At 41.9% G+C, this 21,524-nt stretch overlaps 1 protein-coding gene across 1 annotated transcript in view; it reads left to right on the top strand.

The window, feature by feature from the left end:
- Positions 1 to 21,524, top strand: part of ANO1 (anoctamin 1, calcium activated chloride channel) — a 46,409-nt gene that overhangs the window by 14,031 nt on the left and 10,854 nt on the right. Inside the window, exons 7-17 of the mRNA XM_009886249.1 lie at positions 1,795 to 1,850; positions 3,392 to 3,433; positions 6,885 to 6,949; positions 7,908 to 8,042; positions 9,213 to 9,373; positions 12,725 to 12,807; positions 14,566 to 14,577; positions 15,435 to 15,506; positions 17,467 to 17,544; positions 19,359 to 19,433; positions 20,752 to 20,953. Of these exons, the coding sequence (XP_009884551.1) occupies positions 1,795 to 1,850; positions 3,392 to 3,433; positions 6,885 to 6,949; positions 7,908 to 8,042; positions 9,213 to 9,373; positions 12,725 to 12,807; positions 14,566 to 14,577; positions 15,435 to 15,506; positions 17,467 to 17,544; positions 19,359 to 19,433; positions 20,752 to 20,953 (981 nt within the window). The remainder of the gene's footprint in view (positions 1 to 1,794; positions 1,851 to 3,391; positions 3,434 to 6,884; positions 6,950 to 7,907; positions 8,043 to 9,212; positions 9,374 to 12,724; positions 12,808 to 14,565; positions 14,578 to 15,434; positions 15,507 to 17,466; positions 17,545 to 19,358; positions 19,434 to 20,751; positions 20,954 to 21,524) is intronic.

Raw genomic sequence — 21,524 nt, 5'->3', positions numbered from 1 at the left:
AAAAAGGCGGCCGCCCAGTGAACACTGCAGTCTTTGTTATTTATTTTGCAAATTTGTGAAAATGGGAATCTGTCTTCATTGTTAGTGATAAGTAGAAGGGTACTATGTAGCGCTTCGGTCGGTCGAACGGCCCTAGAAAAATAATTTGTCTGCTCACCAGTTGTTTCTGCCAGAAGCATGGAAACATTTGCAGACAATTCATAGTACTGTATAATCTTAAATAGGACTTTGAAAATTAATGATACTGCAGGATACTGATCACTCTTGGGGCAGTTTCTCCAGCAGGTGATTAGTATCTTGAAAATGTTAATAAACTTGAAAAATTCTCGTTTCAATGTCTCGGTGAACCTGAAGTGAGCTGTTTCTTGGTTCATCATTGCTGTTCCTTCAAATCCAGTCCCACACACACTCTTTTCTTAGCAATGAACTGATGGGCAGCATGGAGCGCACTGTAGCACATCATTTTTCTTTTCTTTTTCTAAGTCCTTTTAAATTCTCAATGATGCAAGTCACCAGATTATTTTTTTTTTTTTTTATTGGCATTAAACCAGCTTAGCCTTGCACAAAGACAAGTACTTGACTTAGCTCTGATTCAGCACCCAGGACTCCTTCATTGAATCCCCAAATGTATCTTCATGGCTAACAAAACACCTTCAGATATGGGTAATGCTCCGTAATTGGAAGTAGCTTTATAAATGCCAGCAGCCGCAGCAAGAACATTAGAGAAGTAATGTGCTACAACTCTCAGAGGTCTGGGTCAAGCTGAGCTGCAGTGTTGAAGAGCCCCGTGCTGTTGTGCTCCTCCAAACTTACATGTTGACTCCTCCCCACCTCGTCTCCCATACTCTGGCCCCAAGTTAAGAGGAGATGGCCTCAAGTTACGCCAGGGGAGGTGTAGATGGGATATTAGGAAAAATTTCTTCACCGAAAGGGTTATCAAACATTGGAACAGGCTGCCCGGGGAAGTGGTGGAATTGCCGTCCCTGGAGGTATTTAAAAGTCAGTTAGACATGGTGCTGAGGGACATGGTTTAGTGGTGGATTTGGCCATGTTGGGTTGATGGTTGGACTCGATCTTAAAGGTCCCTTCCAACCGAGACAATTCTATGATTCTATGACACCACATCTGGGAAGGCAGGAGTCCTCAGAGTCCCTTATGCCACATACATTTTATAGATCAAGCATTAATTGCTTTCAGCCTCATGCATGTCACTAATAAACGGATGTGTAAACAGGGAAAGGAGAGGGAAGAAAGAAGGAAACTACCCTTTTAAATAAAAGACGAAAATGTGGTAAATATGGTAAGTATTACGCCAAGGTCTTCGCAAAGTCCCTACAATTTTTTTAATCAATCTGAAATCTGAATTCAAAACTTTGTGTGGATGATGTGTGCGTATGCGTGTTCCCGTATGCCATCAATTCCGGCCATATTCTTCTTGTGATCGAGCCTTCTGCTACACACTTTCAAATCTGCAGGCTTGCCCTTAAATCAAACTGACTTTTCAGAAGATGTAATTTATTTTAATGACTAATTTCAAGTCATTGGCTTCTAATTCTTGATTCTCAAATATATATGACTTCCTCTTGCTCTCTGCAGTTTTCCATTTCATAAAATGAGTCATGTTTAATAACCTATATGATTAAAAATGAAACTACATGGAAAGGAATGAGATGGCAGAAAAATCATTATCTGACCAAATGACTGTTATTTTGAGGGAAATCTCCAGGAAGGATGATAAAGTGAGACTGTCTAACCTCAAAATTGTAAATAACTATTATGTCTTTATTTTTCAAGGGATCACCAGTCTGCTTGCCAATGGAGTTTACAGTGCTGCATATCCTTTGCATGACGTAAGTCATCTTGCAATGTATTTTACACGTCTACTATTTGACACCAAGAAATCCGTAATGTGTTACGTATTAATGGCATCATCCCGAACACGAGTGTTTTGGATCCTGACTTCCTGCTCACTTGCATCACGACTGCAGTAACTTCTGCAGGTTGTTTCCATCACTCTGCTCGCTTTTAATGAATTCCCCACCTCTGTTCTACCTTTGGTGATCATAAGCGACGTTTGAACGTAACATTAGAAGCGTTGTTTCGCTGGTTTAGCAAACGTGCTTCTGTTTTTTTCTGACCTTCTGCTCCCAAGGTCCCTAGCATCAGTTCTAGGAAACATATTTATTCCCAGAGCACCGAGTGGCCGGTTCCCCCATCCACATCTCCCCGGTATCCCCTTACAAGTGCGGAGATGTCAGTGGCTGTGTCCATGTGATTGGTTGCCACTGGAGGAAGAAACATAAGTGAGAATTTGAATTGATGTATTTCTTGGGACTGGATGTGACTGCAGACCTTCTTACTGATGAAATCTGCTTTTGAGCAGTTTGGTAAGATGTCAGAGTGTGTTCAACTACACTGTTCATCGAGAGGATTAGAGAGAGGTGGGGAATTTTGATGGCACTCATACCTGAGTTGGGGATCCCCATCCTGCCAGAGGTGCACAGCAGTTGGATGCTGATGACATTTTTACTTAGAGGTTCAAGGTACGACTGGAACTGACAAACACACGCTCTTAGCTAGACCCTTCCAGACAGGCTTGACAGCCGTCAAGGGGACGTGGCAGTCGTGCAGCTCATGATGTTCTGGCTGTGTGAGCGTACAAGGGCTGTTGAGCCTGGTGCCGGTTTTCCGGCGTGGGACATGAAGATGAAGTGTGTCTTCCTAGTTTTCTGCTCCCCTCACTCGCACTGGTTTTACACAGGACCACAAATGTTTTATCTCGGTGTAACTGAGACCAGAACAGCCTCTTTATCTGGCTGATGTTTATCATAAATGTCAGGCACTCTTAAATTACAGCAATATCGCTTAGAAATTCAGAAAGGTTAAATAAACTCCTCTGCGTGTCCTTGTCTCACGTCTTTGGACAGCTACTGATAGTCTTGTATAAAGTTATTTATTGTCTTAGTTTACTCCTTTATCGTATTTAAAAATAGCTCCAAATTAAAACCTCGAATCTAATCAGCCCTGAGTGTTTGGAGAGTCTGGATAGGGATCAGCTCTCTCAGCTGGTCTCTTCTCTTTCAAGTGGACTGAACTGAACCCCAAATACCATGGCAATACCGCATCCTTTCCCTTGACATTTTTAGGCCACCTTTATCACTTATTCATTCCTTTTTCCCTGGTGACAGACATTATTACTCTTTCTTAATGTGCCTGATGACAGAAGACAAAGTGTGCTGTGACAAATGAACTCCTAAAATACAGCATTATTTTACAGATTGCTTTTTCTGGTTTTGATGCATTAAGTGAGTGGGATACATGGGTATGCAAAATGCATAGCAGCTCTGGGCGCGACTCACCAAATGACGCAGATTTTCTTCTTTTTTTAAAGGGTGACTATGAAGGTGAAAACGTTGAACCTAATGACAGAAAAGTAAGTTGATATAAGGGGGGGTTTAACATATTCGCAAGAGTCACCTGTTGGAATCTGGACGTTTGCCAAGATTTCACAGAAAATACCACAAAAAGGCACTAAATGCCAAGCAGCAGAAGTACAGAAGTGCTTTCCTGTGCTTAAATTTGCCCACATGTGGAATGCAGTATGGATATGTATAAATTACCAAGCTTGATAACGATACATTTCTGGCCATTTCGGTAAGAGTATTGACAACTCTCACATATAACTCCTCCTAAAGTTCAGCTGGTGTAATTTCAGGCCAGCTCTGATGAAAATATGCTCAGTCATATTCTGGTATCCATATCTGACATAAATCCTGCTTCGCTCGACGGCGAGCTACTGTCTCAGCACTGCAACCTCTGCTGAATTAACGTGCTGCTGATCTGGAGTGTGAGGATCAGAATTGGGGTGGGGTGGGGGGAGAGGGGCTGCTGAACATTCAAGCCTAGAAGTTATTGGGAAAGATAAAGATTGAATATTTATCAGAAATCAGACATTCTCAGCAAAGCTTTAATGCGCGCTCTTCAGCCAGGGACTGCCCTGTGGATGCATCGCATCGCTTTTCACAGAAGTCTGTGGTTTAAATTGTGGTTTTATCACCCGTATTCTGGAAGTTCGTTGTAGTAAAGTGGGTACGAATTATTCTAAGGAAGCACTTTTCGTAAGAAAAAGTGTATTATTCACCCTTTGCAGAAATGTTGATTTCTTAAATTCAGAGCGCAATTACTACATACTCCCGATCCCACTTCGCTACAGAAGATAGGCTGCTTCTCCATGTATCAGACAAAAACTGATGCAGAGAGGTTATGACTGGTTCTTTCAGGAGGAGCTGCGGAAATTTGGGTGCTATATATGTTGGGCTTTCAGACTTGAAACTTTGCCTTTCCAGTTTGTTTCGTGGACGCGTCTCCAAAGTGGCACTATGGACCAGCGTGGGCTCAGGTTGTAGAAGCAGCAGATCTAAAGCCCTCCAAGTTGGTCATATAAAAATAGGTACCCAAAGGGAAAGGTCTGCTGGGCCTTAAGGTGTGAATGCCTCGTCAAAAGAAGGGGACTGTTATTTCTCCCCCTCTATTGATTCATGTTAAGAATACCACATACCTGTCATTTCACTATTAAGCAACACATTGCTCAACCAAAAATAGGATGAAAGTCCATGTTTTCTCAAAGCGTCTGGATTATCATCTTTATTACTAACTTTTCAAACCTCACAAGTTCACTTATTTCACAAGTTCACTTTGTGTTAGGAAATGTTTACTTTGGCTTTTGACTTCCAGTTCCCTCAAATAATCTTTTGGTGTGTTTTGGCATGTCTCTTCTGGTTTCTTGAAGCTTTCTTTAATCTAATCCAGCGCTAGGCCAGGCTCCTGCCTTTTTTAACAACAAAATTAGAGATTTGAGGCATAGAAATGAAGTAAATATTTAGGACTAGTGCGCTGATCTCCTCTAATCATGTCTTTGAAGCTGTGCTTTGAATATCAGGCTGATAAATGTCAGGATAAATGAGATAATTCATTTGTACTTTAACTGCAGATTTGGTTTGAAGTGCTGTACAAAACTGAAACATGGCACTGATGCAAAATCTCCTTAGCTTAGTATTTTCCTGATATGCCTGACTAGCTTAGATCACAGAAGAGGAATTTAATTTTCAGCACAAACTTAGCTTGTAAAAATGAAGCAAAAAATAATGAAAGAAAGGGTCTTAGTGCACATGGCTGTTGAGGTGTCCTGAGTCGTTAATTGTTTCCCAGACATAGGCAGCTGGCCTTAAACTTTTGGAAACGTGGTTGACAAAAACCTAAAGCAGAGTGAAAATAAAATTTGCAAGAATGTTGCTGTTTAATAAAGGCCTGCCTTTGGGTTTCCATTTCTGCTCTTACTATTGTAAGGAAACTAATAAAGATTAACGATTTTGGGTTGCAGAGGGGAAAATCTACCATCCACTTAAGTTTCGGATGTCGTATTTCTGTAAAAGTAAAGAAGTTGTATTTTTTTGAATGACTCAAACCATTTGCATGAGTAGTACGGCGGGTCAGCTTGGAAAGTTTGTGTTAATGATTTGGCAAGAGAATTGCAAGACTGCTCTAGAAAGGCTGTTCGCTGTATGACTTCTCTGTGATAAAATGCAAGAAGCAGGAACGGGTCCGGGCAGCAGCGGGACTGCCCGTCTGCCCTTCCTTCGCTGCATTTCGCTGGAGAAATGTAGGAGGCTGACATATGTCAAGTTTCTCATGATAAAACAGCCTACAGATTAAGCAATAACATCCTGTTTGGTCCGTGTTTCTATGAACAAGATTAATAACGTTGCCCTCCCTGTGCTGATGACCGGTCTAGGTCTTGGTTCCCCGTTTCTTCCTCAGCTGAGCTGGTTGTGCAGCCCTCACCCACCGACGGAGGTTTGTGTAACCTAGCCCTGAAATTTCCTGCCTTTTTTCTTTTTTTACTCAGTGTTCAATGAAAAGAAATACTTTGGTAATAATCAGTTCATTCTCTTACATTTGTGGCGAAAGGAAAAAGATTATGTTATTGCCAGATAAATTAATGAGAACGGAAGTGACCATCAAAGCATCTCCTTGAAATACCAGTAGTTGGTCCAGGAACATCCTGCTACCAAATTGGTGTCACTGGGTTGAAGCGGGGAGAGAAGCAGAAAAGGGAGACCTGACTTCGCAAGCAGATGCAAAGCTTCTCTTCCCCTTGTCCCACAGAGGAGGTGACGACTGGGTGGCCAGCGAGCACAGTTCATCTTCTCCAGTGGTTTTTGTATGCACACTGATTTCTTGTTCACTCTGTTAGCTGAACTGAATTAAGAAAAAAATCAGATCTGAAAAGTGCAATTTATGTATTTGACAAAGTAAAGGATAAGTCGAAGGTCTCAGAGGAACCTATTTTTGTGAGAGATTCAATTTTATAAATCACTAATGGTGATCATTGTTTTCCTTGGCCCATATCCTAACCAAAAGGATGAGTGGAAATTTAGTTTAAAGCTGAAAAACTCTTAAATGCAGCCTTCAAGACACCTTTGCACTCCTCCTTCTGATGGATCCTAAATATTAGTATAGTGAAAACAGCCCAGTTTTTTCTGTCTTGTAACTCAGAGCATATTCATCTTTCACATCCATTCTGCTACATACCTCCTACAGATCATAAAATCACGACTACTTTACCCTGCTGTAGTGATCCATCAGTCCCATTGCCGAAGAGCCTTTTAACGTACTAGAATTCATCACTGTTTTATAGCATTGCCAAATCATCAGATTTGATTTTAATGCTTAATGCAGACTGCGTGTATTGGCAGATTATGGGTTGAAACCACAAAGCGGTGCGACCAGATCCACAGCGTGAGCTCTGTGCTTTGCTGGGACCAAAGGGGAAAACGTTTGTGTACACAGTGCTTTAGCTTTTGTCCTGCCTTTCTGTTTTACAGCTCCTGTGTGAGGAGTGGGCGAGCTACGGAGTCTTCTACAAATATCAGCCAATTGACCTGGTGAGGTGAGAGTTCAGCCCTTAATGTCGTGTTTCCACGGGGCAGCGCTGAAGCTCTGCACAGCGATGAGAGAGATGGGGTTGTTCAGCCTGGAGAAGAGAAGGCTCTGGAGAGACCTTATAGCCCCTTCCAGTACCTAAAGGGGCTATGGGAAAGCTGGGGAGGGACCCTTCATCAGAGAGTGGAGCCATAGGACGAGGGGGAATGGTTTTAAAGTTGAAGAGGGGAGATTTAGATTAGATATCAGGAAGAAATTGTTGCCTGTGAGGGTGGTGAGCCCCTGGCCCAGGTTACCCAGAGAAGCTGTGGCTGCCCCATCCCTGGAGGTGTTCAAGGCCAGGTTGGACGGGGCTTGGAGCAACCTGGGCTGGTGGGAGGTGTCCCTGCCCAGAGCAGGGGGTTGGACTAGATGATCTTTAAGGTCCCTTCCAACCCAAACCATTCTATGATGCTCGTGCCCGTGTCCCTGTGTGGATGCTGCCCTGGGCGCCACCCTGGGGGACTCTGGAGAACGGGAAGTTCACTGGGGGAAAAAGAGTCTTCTGTAGATTTAGAAACACACTGATGTATCCCACCTAGTGTGAAAGCTTGCAGGGAATGTATTTTTAATTAATTTTGTTTGCTTGCGGTGAGAGCTGAGACTCTCTGAAGAAAATGAGGTGCTTTTTTAAGAGGATTCGCTCACAGAAAATCCAAAGATACCAGTTTACACAGCAGAAACACGGGGCAGCGGGGAGGGGAAATGACTAGTTGGATTGATTTGCTTTCATGGTGCCTGTATCTCTGGATTAACTCCAAACATCATGAGAAAGAGAGTCCTCTGAGAAGAAAAAAATTCCCACAGGTCATCAGCTCTTACTTTCTCCACGCTTAATCCAGCTGCGATTCGTAATTTTAGCCCTGTAATATTTTAAGAAATAGGAAACGTTTCTCTATCTCATTTCTTTTTTTAATGTATTTCAGAAAATACTTTGGAGAGAAGATTGGACTGTATTTTGCCTGGCTGGGAGTTTATACACAAATGCTCATTCCAGCTTCAATTGTAGGGATTATTGTTTTCCTATATGGCTGTGCAACTGTGGATGAGAATATACCAAGGTAAAGAAATAGATTCTTTTATTGGAGAAACTCAAAGTTACCTTTCTCTAGAAATGTTTTGTCACTAATATCTAGGGCAAGCGCAGCTGAAACTGTGGCTTACATGGATGGGGGAGCTTGCAGTCCCATCGATTGCTGCTTCCAGTAAGTGATGGAGCGCTACCAAGGGCTACGAGTGGGCAGCAGAACTGCAGCACGGTTTTAGATCGTTAGCATTTATTGTTAATATTACTTGTGGAGTTTGCATTGATGTACTAAAAATAATTCTTGGCCAGTTGCTCAGGTGTTTGTGGCTTGGTTGTTTTTTTTTTTCCTAAGTCAGATCGTTATGTTAAAACAAACCAACAAAATACTGCTAATGATAGGGTTTAGTGCTTTGCATCATAAAACGCTGAGGAAGGCATTGTGTGACATAAAGATGAATCGTGAATACACATGCCTAAAATAAGCAATTGTGGTTAGAGTAACAAAATCTTGATGTCCTACTATTTTAATTTTTTTAATAAGTTTTGTATTATAATATTCATAAAGCCCTATGATTTTGCATTATTTACCCTGCATGCATCATCAGCTCTAGATGGGAGTTACATTGTTTGTACAAGCAGCAGGACCACTGAGTAACAAAGCAGATAATGGGTACCGAAAAATAGATGTATTTTCTTTGTTCCTTGAGATTGCTTTGCACTGCTTCCAACAGTTGAAGAAAGTCAAAGGGAATGTCACTGTTGCTATTTCACAGATGGAGTGCAGAGAAGTTAAATTTGTTGAACTCCATTCTCTGGATACTCAGCACTTCCCTTGTGCCTTACCTATTGCTGTAGTTAGTATTTCAAAACAAGAATGATTTTTAATTGGTTTTTTTTTGTTTGTTTGTTTTACTTTAAGATCTTATAGTAAAAAGCATACAGCATTATGCCTCTCATAATGCTCTCTCTTATCACCTGGAATAGAAGTAGGGCTGGGGATGGAGGGAGACAGCAGCCCCTCCAATGGTGTAGGTTACGGACAGAGCTGCTCGCTGGGGCCAGAGCTGGGAAGCACCGCAGGAGTAATATCTGATGGTCCTACAGGCCAGAAGCAGATGCTGTGCAGAGAAGAAAAGATCATCGGAGCATGGAAGATGGAGCCATATTGACCATGCTTTTTCCTTATCTTGTTGCTTCATTGCAGTATGGAAATGTGCGACCAGAGAAACAATATTACCATGTGTCCCTTATGTGACAGAACGTGCAGCTACTGGAAGATGAGCTCCGCTTGTGCGACTGCTCGTGCAAGTCATCTGTTTGATAACCCTGCAACTGTCTTCTTCTCAGTCTTCATGGCTCTCTGGGGTAAGAAGATGCATGCTTTCATGTTAAGTTTTTAATTATTTAAAATACAACAGGAAAAAACAGAAGAGATAAAGCAGTGTATTTATACTCAGGCAGTTAATTATATAAAGAACTTCTCTTTTCTTTTTTTTTTTGCTTTCCCATGAAACTGTCACCCCCAAATTTATATTCTGGACCGAAGGCTAAAATTCAAAAAGTTGCTCAAGATGAATATCAAATGAAATTGTTAAGCATCTGTCATAAAACTGCTGCATGGTATGTCAAAATTTAATTAACAGGATTGCACAGCTTGCCAAATAAAAAAAAAATATCTATTTGCAGAGCCAGCTTCCACTATAGAACGTTACAGAAGAAATGTATTAATGTACTCTGGGGTTGAGGGGAGGACTCCGCAGGGAAGTGTAATGGCCTTTAGCGTCTTAGGACAAACCAAGATTGATTCTTGAGTGTGCTCCGAGATGCAATTCTGTTTATCAGCAAGCAGACATCATGCGTGTAGACCATGAAGTGGGAGCGGTGGCATTATAGGTATTTTTTCTGATGCTGACTGCCCTTGTACTTTGAGCACATCACTTAACCTTTCTTGGCACGTCTGTAGAACTTGGTTAAAAATATTAACCCTCTCATGAAACCTTTGTAAGAGTGTCTTCAGGAATGGTTATAGAGGGCTTTTCTCCTCCCTGCTGGAGGAGGGATGGGGACCTCCTTGCTCGGGCACCCCAGCACCAGGCATGGGCGCTGGAGGAGAGGAGCCTCCTGTCATCCTTGCTGCGGGCCAGGAGGGCTTGTTAAGATAAATGAGTTCAGAACCCAAGCTTGTAACTGGGACCCCCAATACAGGAAGGCTACAGAAAATAGGGAAATGTGCATTATTCCCCCCAGCTTTGAAGTTCGAAAACCACATACTCCCAGCATCAGTGACAGCAGTCCAAAATGATGTTTGCCTCTCCTGTACGCCTTGTTGCAAGTTAGCCAATAACCTGTTCGGGATTATATTTAATCTGAAGCCCATAGCATTTTCATTTGTTCTGATACATAGGGAAGCGTTTTTACAGTACCCTTCATCTGAACTGATTTTAGTACAATTCAGCATAATTCAATTTAGGACAGCGACTTTTTGACCAAGGTCTCCATTTGAGATGACTATGTTTCAGATGCAATGCTAAGAACTCATTATCAACTACCGTAAGGATGTATCAAGGACAAGGATGGTCCCACAGAGGGATTTTGGGAACAGTGAGGAGTCGGGAGTGCTGCAGGTTTGGAAGGAAAGCTGGGAAGTGTGGGGAGGTTGAAGGTTGAAGGGCATCCTTAGCATAGCAAGAAAATTAGCCCAAGTTCAGGGGTATTGTTGTGAGCAACCATTTGGCCAGGCTTTCTCTGTATGGTGGTGGTATTGGAGAACTCCACTCACACAAGCGTTAAAGCAGCTGTAGCACCAAACTGAGCCCCGGTCAGAAGTTCAGCATTAAACATGGACCGTGGCCCAGTGCTGTTTGGTATCATATGGCATTAAAAACGTCAGCGAATCCAGATAAGATCATCTGGACGGTAACCTTTTGGAATTTTTAAGCTCCACTTATGCTTATGGGCCCAGATGAAATATGAAAATGCAGGTACGCTTGGCAGAGCGGCAGTGTGTCGCTACCTGGCACGTTCCCCGAGGGCTTTGGAAATGAGCTGGCTGTGTTTCAGACACGGTCTTTTCATTTTGCATTGTTGTAAGTCAGTGCCACGGAAGGATTTCTAGTAGCACCGAGAAATGACGTCTCGTTCATTTTCCGTATTTCTTGCTGTATGTGGACGCTGCAGACCCCAGCGCAAGAATGGCCGGAGGCAGGGAGAGGGGAGGCAGTTCCAGGACAGTGACACAGACCCTCTTACAATACAGCTGTGACCATCCCGATTTACAGGAAACCTATGGATGGTAAAGAGGCTCAGTTTAAGTTTTGTATGTGAGGGTTTCACTTGGAAGGCGAATGAATGTCATGACCCTAGCCCAGTTCCAGTCATGGAACCAGTTCCTCTCTATTCAACCTCCTTACCCTCTCCCTGCCTCTGGTTTTTCTGGATGTGAATGTTTCTGAGCACATCTGTTAATACTCACTGCGGGACAGTCCCCTGGGAACACCATTTCTTGGTAGACTTGCCTCTTTCATAACCACTTATTTATTATACAGCACTGGTGTATTCCCAGCATCTAAATACGTCCTCTGAGAACTTGCTCGGTCTCAGAGGCAGATAGACTGATATAGACCAGGATCATTTGCTGGGACTCAAGAATTGCTTTAATGAGGTTTCTTTTCTGTAAGTCTTCTCCATCAAAAAGTAAATGGCAGTGTTTTTAATGATAAAAACCCTGAAAGGCTTCCTCTTCAACAGCCTGCTCACCTGCAGCTTTCACAACCGCATGAGTTGTTTGGGTTTGAGTGTGATGATTAGAGCTAACCATACTATTGCGACCACTAGATGGATGTAATTATAACAATATAAAAATGTGTCATCTGGATGGCTCTGAGGGAATAACTATACCAACAGTACAAGGCTTGTTAAATCACAAGGACTTTTTCCAAGGGCATGTAGTGATAGGACAAGGGGGAATGGCCTCAAGCTGGAAGAAGGTAGATTTAGATTAAATATTAGGAAGAAATTTTTCACTTTGGGGGTGGTAAGGCACTGGTTGCCCAGAGAAGTTGTGGCTGCCCCATCCCTGGAGGGGTTCAAGACCAGGTTGGATGGGGCTTGGAGCAACCTGGGCTGGTGGGAGGTGTCGCTGCCCAGGGCAGGGGGGTTGGAACTGGATGATCTTTACGGTCCCTTCCAGCCTAAATCATTCTATGATTCTGTGATTCATATTTTGTATAGATAAAACACAGGCTCGTTTGGACTTACGGATGGAATCATTAGTCACACATGCAAATACCTAAATAAGTTTGGGTGTTGGACTTCCTTAGATGCCTTCCTTGTTTGGGGGTTGGACTAGATGACCTCTGAAGGTCCCTTCCAACCCCTACCACTCTGTGATTCTGTGATCTTTCTACATGAAGCTGTGGATATCACAAATTCCCTTTCTTTTAGCGTACCTAGATAAAAAGTTTGTCTCCTAGCATATCAGTATTTCCCAGATAGACGTCACTGTTGAATAAGAGTAACAAAAATGAGTTCACCTGGTCCGCTATATGATACGATATTGCACCTGCTGAGACCTTGTGGAGGTGAGAGCCTGCAGATGTAGAGCAGGCGATGTGGAGCGTGGCCAGTGTCCCTCCTAAGGCAAATCCCAGAGGCTGATGTGATTATTTTTTTTTTTTTTGGTAAAATGTCAACATAATTGTTACACTGTTGTTTCAGCTGCCACCTTTATGGAACACTGGAAGAGAAAACAGATGCGTCTCAACTACAGGTGGGACCTGACTGGGTTTGAAGAGGAGGAGGTTTGTCCCTTCAGTTCTGACTCTTTGGCTTCCACCGTGGCGTTACCAATAGCTCCTTGCCCCGAGCTGATAGATCTTGCCCCACAGGGAACTGCTCTCGGGGCGGTTCCATCATTTAGAAGAAAGGAAAATCTCTGTACATGAACTATTTGAGGTTTTTATAGCAAGGGTATGACTAGTACGTCTTGTTGCCATAGAAACGTAATTGTATAGCCACAAAATCTGATTTTTTTTTTAGTGTGTAGTCAGGTCACACCTAGCAGCGTAGGCGTGGAACATACAGCTCAGACCTTACTCCTGGGCTGATGTCAGGGTGCTAACAACCGAGGACCTCATTCATCTCCCGCTGCTGTAAATCAGAAATGAATGTATTGAAGTTGATAAAGTTATAGCACTGTAAAAATGCACTGAAAAATTCCTATTAACTTTTAACGAGGCAGAATCAAGCCCTGACTTGGAAAATACCTAAGAAAATATTGCCAGACATGTGGGCTTGGGGCATTGGGAGGGACACAAATGTGGAGGTGTATTTTTTCATTTGCTAAAAGAAAAAATAAAATATCCCTAGCCAGGTTTATACTAAATGTGCTAAATAGCGTGAGGGGGAAAGGGCTGAATATGTATGAAAAAAAAGGTCTTAAAAATCAATGAAGTTTTAGAAGGAAAAGAAAGAAAATCCTCAGCCAGCTGAGAAGCTGTATCCCACCTTTTTGTTTATAATTCTGTCGCTTTATGAAAAGGAAAACACGTTCCTAGACCATAACGCAGTCCCAGCCCCGGCCGCCTTGCCCTCAGAGGTGGCAGAGGCGTGCGGGTCCCTTCCATTTTCCCATCGTACGTGATGAGACGTGCTGCGAAAACCCCGCTGCGGGATCTGAGCTAGCTTTGTTTGCTGGCCGGCTGGTTGGTTTTTTTACTGTTGTTATTATTAAAAGAAGTATGACCGCCCTTGTCACATCTCTAGATGTTCTAAATAGATACACAACAAATATGCTCACGTGAAACAAAAACCTCACCGGCCCTGGGTTTAACACTATGCAGCTCGATGAGCCTGGTGCAGTTATCGTTCCCCTTACCCTCAACATCTTTCTGCTTGAATTATCTCCTCTTAATATATGTCCTCCGTAACATATTTAGGCGCACTACTCCAGCAGCCCCTATGCCGTGCGCTTTGCTAGATCATACGTATTTTACTGGGCGAAAATACAGGGATTTAGTTCCTGGATACTATACTGCTCTTTTATTTTTGGTAACTTGTTAGCGTACATGAAAGTGGAAAGGATTAACTGTATCTTTCCGATGTCGATCCCCTTCATGTCTGAGTTCAGAGCTCTACACAGCAGCTGTTAATACAGTAGAGTTTATTCTTTGTTTTGTATAGTCAACTCTAGATAATACAGTCATGAGTTTAGCAAAGAATTTAAGCCCCTCCTGTTTCTGATTTGGGTGAAACTGAAGCTAGTATCATGTTGAAGCGTCAGAGTTTTAAGTGATATACTAAACCCCAAAGTGTCTCATCTTCTGGTGGTTTTAGGGACACCTAGTTCGTACGGTACTTACAGTGATGTTAATAAATGTTGTAGAACATGAGAAGACTGATTTCCTCTGGTAGTGCCTAGCCATCCCCTGTACCTATGTTTGTCTCATGTAATTTTTAAAAGATAAATCCAATATGTTCTGCAACAGTTCAGTAATCAAATTTTTGTTTTTCTTGTTTTTTTTTTCTTGTTTTTCGTGTTTTTTTCTGGTTTCCTGAAGGAGGCAGTCAAGGTTTGGAAAACATTTTTTTTTTTAATTGCTCCTACCTTTTTTATTACATGTTTACTGATGAATGCCATCTTTTGATCTCCACCTCTTCTTTTTCAAGCATCAGATTTTCTTTAGATCTCCCACTGATTGCTTTGCCTTTACACCCTCCCCCTCTCCACTTGTTCAGACTTTTTTCAACTCCGTTCTGTTTCCCATCCGGTGCATAATTCTGAATTCTGAATCTTTTGTGAATGCGTAACTATCATGAATTCTGAATCCGTGAATCTTTCTGAATCTTTTGGCTGTCTCTTACTTCTGAGGTTTCCTGCCCCCTCTCCTTCAATGCACACGGGTAATCGGTGGACGCTGTTCAAGACCGGATTAGGAAAAGACCTCAACTGACAATTTTTGGGGATCCCAAAGCCAGTATTTTGCATACTGACAGCAGATAACTGTTTTCCTTGTGAGCTGAGGATTCACTGAAATGATAGTTAATGACATGCCAAATCTTATTTCTATCAAAAAGATAGGTAATTAAAATCCAAGCATAATGTCCCTTGGTACGAACCACGCTATCTGCAGGTTGTGCTGTATACTCTTATATGTTAAATTTAATCTACATAGCGTTGCATGCGGCTGTCTGATAGTGAGTGCAGATCATTCTGCAGTTGCTGCTGTAGAACTGTGAATGATATGGGATTTAACATCTTTTTTAATTACAGTTGACTGTCAGTTGACACAAATGACATACAGAGTGAATTAGAATTCAGTTAGAAAACTTGGAAATTATCAGGAAGTTGACCCTGCAAAGAGTTCATATGTAGCTGATGTAGAAAATAAATAATTTTGCTTTTTATTAAATACGACTTACTTCACAGGATCATCCAAGAGCAGAATATGAAGCTAAAGTTTTAGAAAAATCACTGAGAAAAGAACACAAACATAAAGAGGTATGGTAAAAATATCCGTTTGTTTCACTTCTAAAAAAACTTTGGAAAAGAAGGTTGTTATAGCAGGCATGGATCCAAGACTAAGAAATAAGTAAAAAACAGAATCACTGCCCATTGTGTTTAAAGTCCAGATGTCCTCGGTCCCAGCATACGTAGGGTAGTTGGTGTATGCCAGTGCACAAGACCTGATCAAGTCTAGAAATGTCCTTAATAATTAGATAGAAGAGTGTGGCTTAGGGAAGGTAGTTGAGGCCGATTGAAGGGGCGCTTCCGTTAGGCTAACGAATCGAGTTTGAGAAAACCATAAGAAAACATCTTATTCTGTGCTAATAGAAGTACCTCTCAGGAAAGGTGCTCTGTCTTGCTAGGCTTTTTTTGTAAACAAAAAATATTACTAGAGCATTAATGACAAGTACTAACACCAATGTCCTTGCCGAATTCCAGCTTCGATAATAACTTTCTGCCTTTTTAAAAACGTAACTTCCATTTTATCCCACTGAATAAGGTAACGCTCACTTCTGCTTTTAACTCGCTCTTTACGTCGCCGTGAGAAAGGTGCCGCCGGTCATCCCAGGGGCACGTGCATCTCGCCAAGAGACGGTGCGATCCCTCTGAGCAGCTTCCCTGCCCTTTCGCTGAAGGCTCTAATTCCCTCCCTATTACTGTCTGTCAGCAGCAGACCGATTGGGAAAAGTTCCTTTTCTCCCTCACATACTGGTTTCCACCCTACCAGAGGTTATTAACCCTTAACTGCAAGAACTCAGCCAATTTGTATGACCGGGTTTTTAAGCAGAGAAGTAAATTCTCCAGCTTAAACAAAACCTGTCAGCAGAAATTCCTCTTTTGTATCAGTTGCCAGTGGTACAGTAGCATAGAACTATGCCCTAAATTGGGATTTTATGAAAACCCTCTGAAAATAAAACCGCAATAACCACGTTAACATGAAGTACAGTTCAAGAGACAGCATGCGTAAATTGGACTGGCGTTAAACTGAACGTGTCTGATTTTTGTCACGTGCTTATACCTGAGTACCATTGGGCCCCTCTTAAATGATGCTACAAAGCTGACAATGGTATGTTCCCGTTAATTTATAGGATACGGTGTGTAAGCAGTTTGGCATCATGTGCGATACCTTACTGCGGCACTGCTTTAAAATCCCTTGCAGAAGAAACAGAATTGGGGTTTCTGCCCTCGTATCGGCTGGTTAAACAATGCTGGAATACAGACTTCATCGTATTCTGCTAAAAACCTGCGACTGGCTGTACTTTGGGTATATTAGGAATTCAGATCTTAAATGTGGAATACTGTCGGGTAGTCGGACAATTAATGAACGGTGACCTCCAAATATTGGAGTATGAAAGCTGAGCAATTAAGAGAGGATTCCTTTTTTTTAACCAGACTGTTTATAACTTTTTGGGCTGTGTTCAGTTTGGATGTTACTAATTCGGGAAACATGAGAAAAGGAGTTTTTTCTGAAAGACTCTGTAATTATCTTTCATTGGGATCTAGAGTGTTAAAGTTCAAATTCAACAGTGGTAAGACATCTTGGAAATCTTCTTAAAGAAAAAATATCTAAAGCTAAACCAGAAATTGCTAATATTTTTTTCAAGAGAAGTCCAGTTAAAAAAAAAAAAAAAAAAGGAAAAACATTCTTTATCATAAAAGATTCCTTTTATCATAAAGGAAAAGGAAGGGCACAATCTTAAATTAAAAAGGGAATGTCCTTTGCAGGATTTCTTGATGTACCCCCAGGATTTGGGGCAAGAGTTTGTCTTTTGTTGTTGTTATGTTTTATTGACCTAAAGCTGAAACACAAAGCCTTAAGCAACCCAATACAGCATTCACTTGTGCCTAAACTGCTATGTATGCTGAGTCAGTAGAGAGTATATAGATTAATTTAGCAGTGCTTTGTAATGCTATATTGCCCCATCCTTTTTTTGTTTCCTTTGACTGCCATCAGAAGCATCGGTATTTTCCAGAAGAGACAGCAAACAAATGGAGACAAAGAGTTAAGACAGTCATGGCTGGGGTGAAATTGGTTCTTTTTATTCAAACTTATGAAGAAACTCAAATTATGAGTAATTATGGAAGACACAAATCAATTTGTTTTTGGCTGTTGAACCTTTGTTTAATATTCACATTCAGTTCTGGGTTTCTTCCCCTTCCTCCCCTTGTTTCTTCAGCACTCTGTGGGACACTGTTTCTGTGCATTGGGAATGGCACTGCATGGCTAATCTTAGATTTACCGTCCTGGACTGACGTTACGTTTTGCAGTGGAGCATGGGCCGTGTGTTGAAAGAGTTGCTTGCACTTCCCTGAGACAACGTGCATGTAATAAAAACAGAATTTGAGTAATATTTTTATGTTCATTATACCGTGTGCGTCATCTTCCATAATGTTCCTTTTGTTGTTTATTTTCTGGTGTTTAGAAACAATTCCCGGCGTCAAAGTTTATGAAGGACTCTGGATGAGCAATACTGTTCTACATGAAATTTTCATACCCAAATTCAGGCAGTGGCTGGCTGACTGGATTTAGGGTATCCTATAACAACCCCATGCAGCGCTACAGGCGTGGGGCAGAGCGGCTGGAAAGCTGCCCGGTGGAAAAAGACTTGGGGGTGTTGGTTGACAGCCACCTGAACACAAGCCAGCAGTGTGCCCAGGTGGCCAAGAAGGCCAACAGCATCCTGGCCTCTATCAGCAATAGTGTGGCCAGCAGGACCAGGGCAGTGATCATCCCCCTGTACTCGGCACTGGTGAGGCCCCACCTCGAGTGCTGTGTTCAGTTTTGGGCCCCTCACTACAAGAAAGACATTGAGGTGCTGCAGCGTGTCCAGAGAAGGGCAACGGAGCTGGTGAGGGGTCTGGAGCACACGTCTGATGAGGAGCGGCTGAGGGAACTGGGGGGGTTCAGCCTGGAGAAGAGGAGGCTGAGGGGAGACCTTCTCACTCCCTGAAACTACCTGAAAGGAGGGTGTAGAGTGGTGGGGGTGGTCTCTTCTCCCAAGTAACAGGCGATAGGACAAGAGGAAATGGCCTCAGGTTTCACGAGGGCAGGTTTAGATTGGATATTAGGAAAAATTTCTTCACTGAAAGGGTTATCAAACATTGGAACAGACTGCCCGGGGAAGTGGTGGAGTCGCCGTCCCTGGAGGTATTTAACAGATGGGCAGACGTGGTGCTGAGGGACGTGGGTTAGTGGTGGATTTGGCAGTGTTGGGTTGATGGTTGGACTCGATGACCTTCCAACCGAGATGATTCTGTGATGAAGTTGTTATACACGTGCATCGTAACTCCTGTTGGTGTGGTCCATTGAATACCATGTGGATAGTCAGGTAGTTAAAAATCATTCATGTTGAAGAAATTTCAAGTCTTATTGCACACCAAAACAAGATTTTCCCTATCAACTGTGAGGTCATCTTGGAGTTACTCAGTAGCGTACTTAATTTGTATTTCAGTGGAACCAGTTGTGCAACCACAAAGCTGCAAGTATTAACTGGGGAGGGAGAGGGGAAGAAGGAGAATTTTTCTAGGGAAAGCAAAAGAAAATATTTAATAGTAGGAGAGATCTTACTTCATGGTTTATGACAGCCTATTTGCATGTTTCCTTCAAAAAGTATACAGAAAAATCTGCTTTATTTATACTCGCAGTGCAGGCGCTTGACCAATTTGAACCTAGATACGGAGTAAACAATTTGCCTGTGTGGAATTGTAACTGTAAACACTGTGTCTTTGCATCTTCTAACTGGTTGTGTATTTGCGAGCCTTTTATGCCCTCTCTGTTTTTGTCACATGCAAAATCTCACGCTCCGTCTTTATTAAATGTACCCTTTTCCCCCCCTCAAATTTTAGACAGATAAAGAAAAGCTGACGTGGAAGGATCGCTTTCCAGCCTATTTAACCAATTTTGTTGGCATTATCTTCATGGTAAGCATCACCTGGCAAAACCTGAAATTGATGTTACCGCGTCACTGTGTAGAACAGAAGTGATGGAAACGTTAGTGAAACCATGACAGACTTTATCAGATTGATGTGGTTCACAATGGCTTTTCCCCAGTGAAAAAAATCAAGCATTTTAATGTTTTAGAACCTAAAATCTTTTCAAGAGCTTGAATTTCTACTTTCCCATCTCTTTCCAATACAGAAATAAGAATATGTAAACAGGGTAGAGGGAAAAATGAAATTACCACCACCATTGATGGGATGAAACTTAAAAAGTAGAGAGAGTCCACTCAGAAAGTAGTCAGCGAGTAGAGAACAGCCTCATTTTTATACCACACTTCTTTGAAAGAAATGATGTGGCCAATTGCAATCCTGATTGCAGAGATTTTTAATGAATCATTCAAATTTGGGGTTATACCAAATAACAGGAGAATTGCAAACAGAGCACTTAACTCAAGAAAAAGGTAAAACAATGATGAGAACAGCCTTTTTCCATTTGCTGATAAAGCATCAGCACTTAAAACAAATTTTGAAGGAAATAATAATAATTCAAGACACGGAACAGATTGGCAGGTGGATAAAAAGGCTTACGCCTTTTCCAGTGGTAGAATACTCCAGACTCACTCAGTTCATTTGGTTTTGGGGGATAGGGATTCTGTTTTGGGGTTGTTTTTTTTAATATTTGTGTTTTCAGAGAATGGAAGTGCAGTAAATCTAATCTCAGATGAAGAATCGGTACCTTGTAAGAATCATGTTTTAAATTATTCCTCTATTTAAGCAGTGAAAAATTGAGTAAGATTTTATGCACCTTTACATTGCCAGGAAGAGCGCTGATTTAATCAGATCGAATTTCAGTTTGGGATTATGGCAGCATAGTGAGCCTGAGTAGGGTATTTGAAGGCTTGTGTGCGTACTCAAGCAAAAATACTCCTCTCTGCTTCAACCCTGCCTTTCTTTCATAATACAGCAAATATCATGTATATATGCTGTTGCTGTTAGGGCTGAAAGGAAACCCACTAATACTTTTAATATGAGCAGCTAGTTTACATTTAGGTGCCTTTAAAAAAAGCCTTTTGCATGTGGTTTTGGCATCACTGTGTCAAATTTTTTCATGTGATGATCAAATTACTAGCAAAAGAGGATCTTTTCCCATAGTTCATCAAAATGATTGGCAGCCTTAATGCAGAATTGGGTGGAATTGAGATGTGGCCTACAGATCTCCTTTTTAAGGTCATTGCTAAGTCCCGCGCGAAGTATTTATAGTTAAATCTTTCCTAAGAGGCTGCGCTGTTCTTACTTGCAGGTTGGGCTGACGTTCGCTATAGTGTTTGGAGTCATCATATACAGGATCTCGACCGCAGCGGCGCTGGCAATCAGTTCAACTCCCTCGGGCCGCTCAAGCGTTAGGGTCACCGTCACTGCCACTGCCGTCATTATCAATTTGGTCGTCATCATCATCCTGGATGAAGTGTACGGCTGCATCGCAAGGTGGCTAACTCAGATCGGTAGGTTTAAATTCTCAACTGATGTTTGCTAGAAAGATTTTTAAATGAGAGGACCCAAATGGCTTTTGTGGTTAACTTCAAAGTGGTGAGCAAACCCAGGAAATTCATATGTGTGGCTCAGACTCTAACCAGCTAACAAGTATCAAAGCGCACATGGATTTGGCTTTGTTTTTTAAATTTGTCTTTCAGCAGTGGTAGTACTAATCACTAATCCACTTATGGGTGATGTGGATACAGAATACAGCAGCAATTCCTATACCTAATCTTGAATTTCACTCCTCTATATCATACAATTACCATTTTCATTTTCTGCCATTTTTTATTTGGCGTTAAGACATGTCAAAAAATACAAAACTGTGAGTGCAAAAAAAAACACTGTAGAAAAAAAAAATTTTGAATCTTTTCCAAAGAAGCATCAGTGACAAAAGGTCCAGCAATCTTTTCGGATAAGTTCTTATCAATCTGCAAATGATTGTCACAGAGGTCAGCCAGATGTGGAATGAAAATGGAATTACTGTTGTAACACTTTTGAACAGTGGGATCCTCAGCAGATTGACCACCGGCTTCAGTG

This window comes from Charadrius vociferus, unplaced genomic scaffold (assembly GCF_000708025.1).
Source record: "Charadrius vociferus isolate BGI_N301 unplaced genomic scaffold, ASM70802v2 scaffold115, whole genome shotgun sequence".
NCBI classification, from domain to species: Eukaryota; Metazoa; Chordata; class Aves; order Charadriiformes; family Charadriidae; genus Charadrius; species Charadrius vociferus.
Note: the sequence above shows the minus strand (reverse complement) of the source record. Positions and strands in the feature narration are given on the sequence as shown.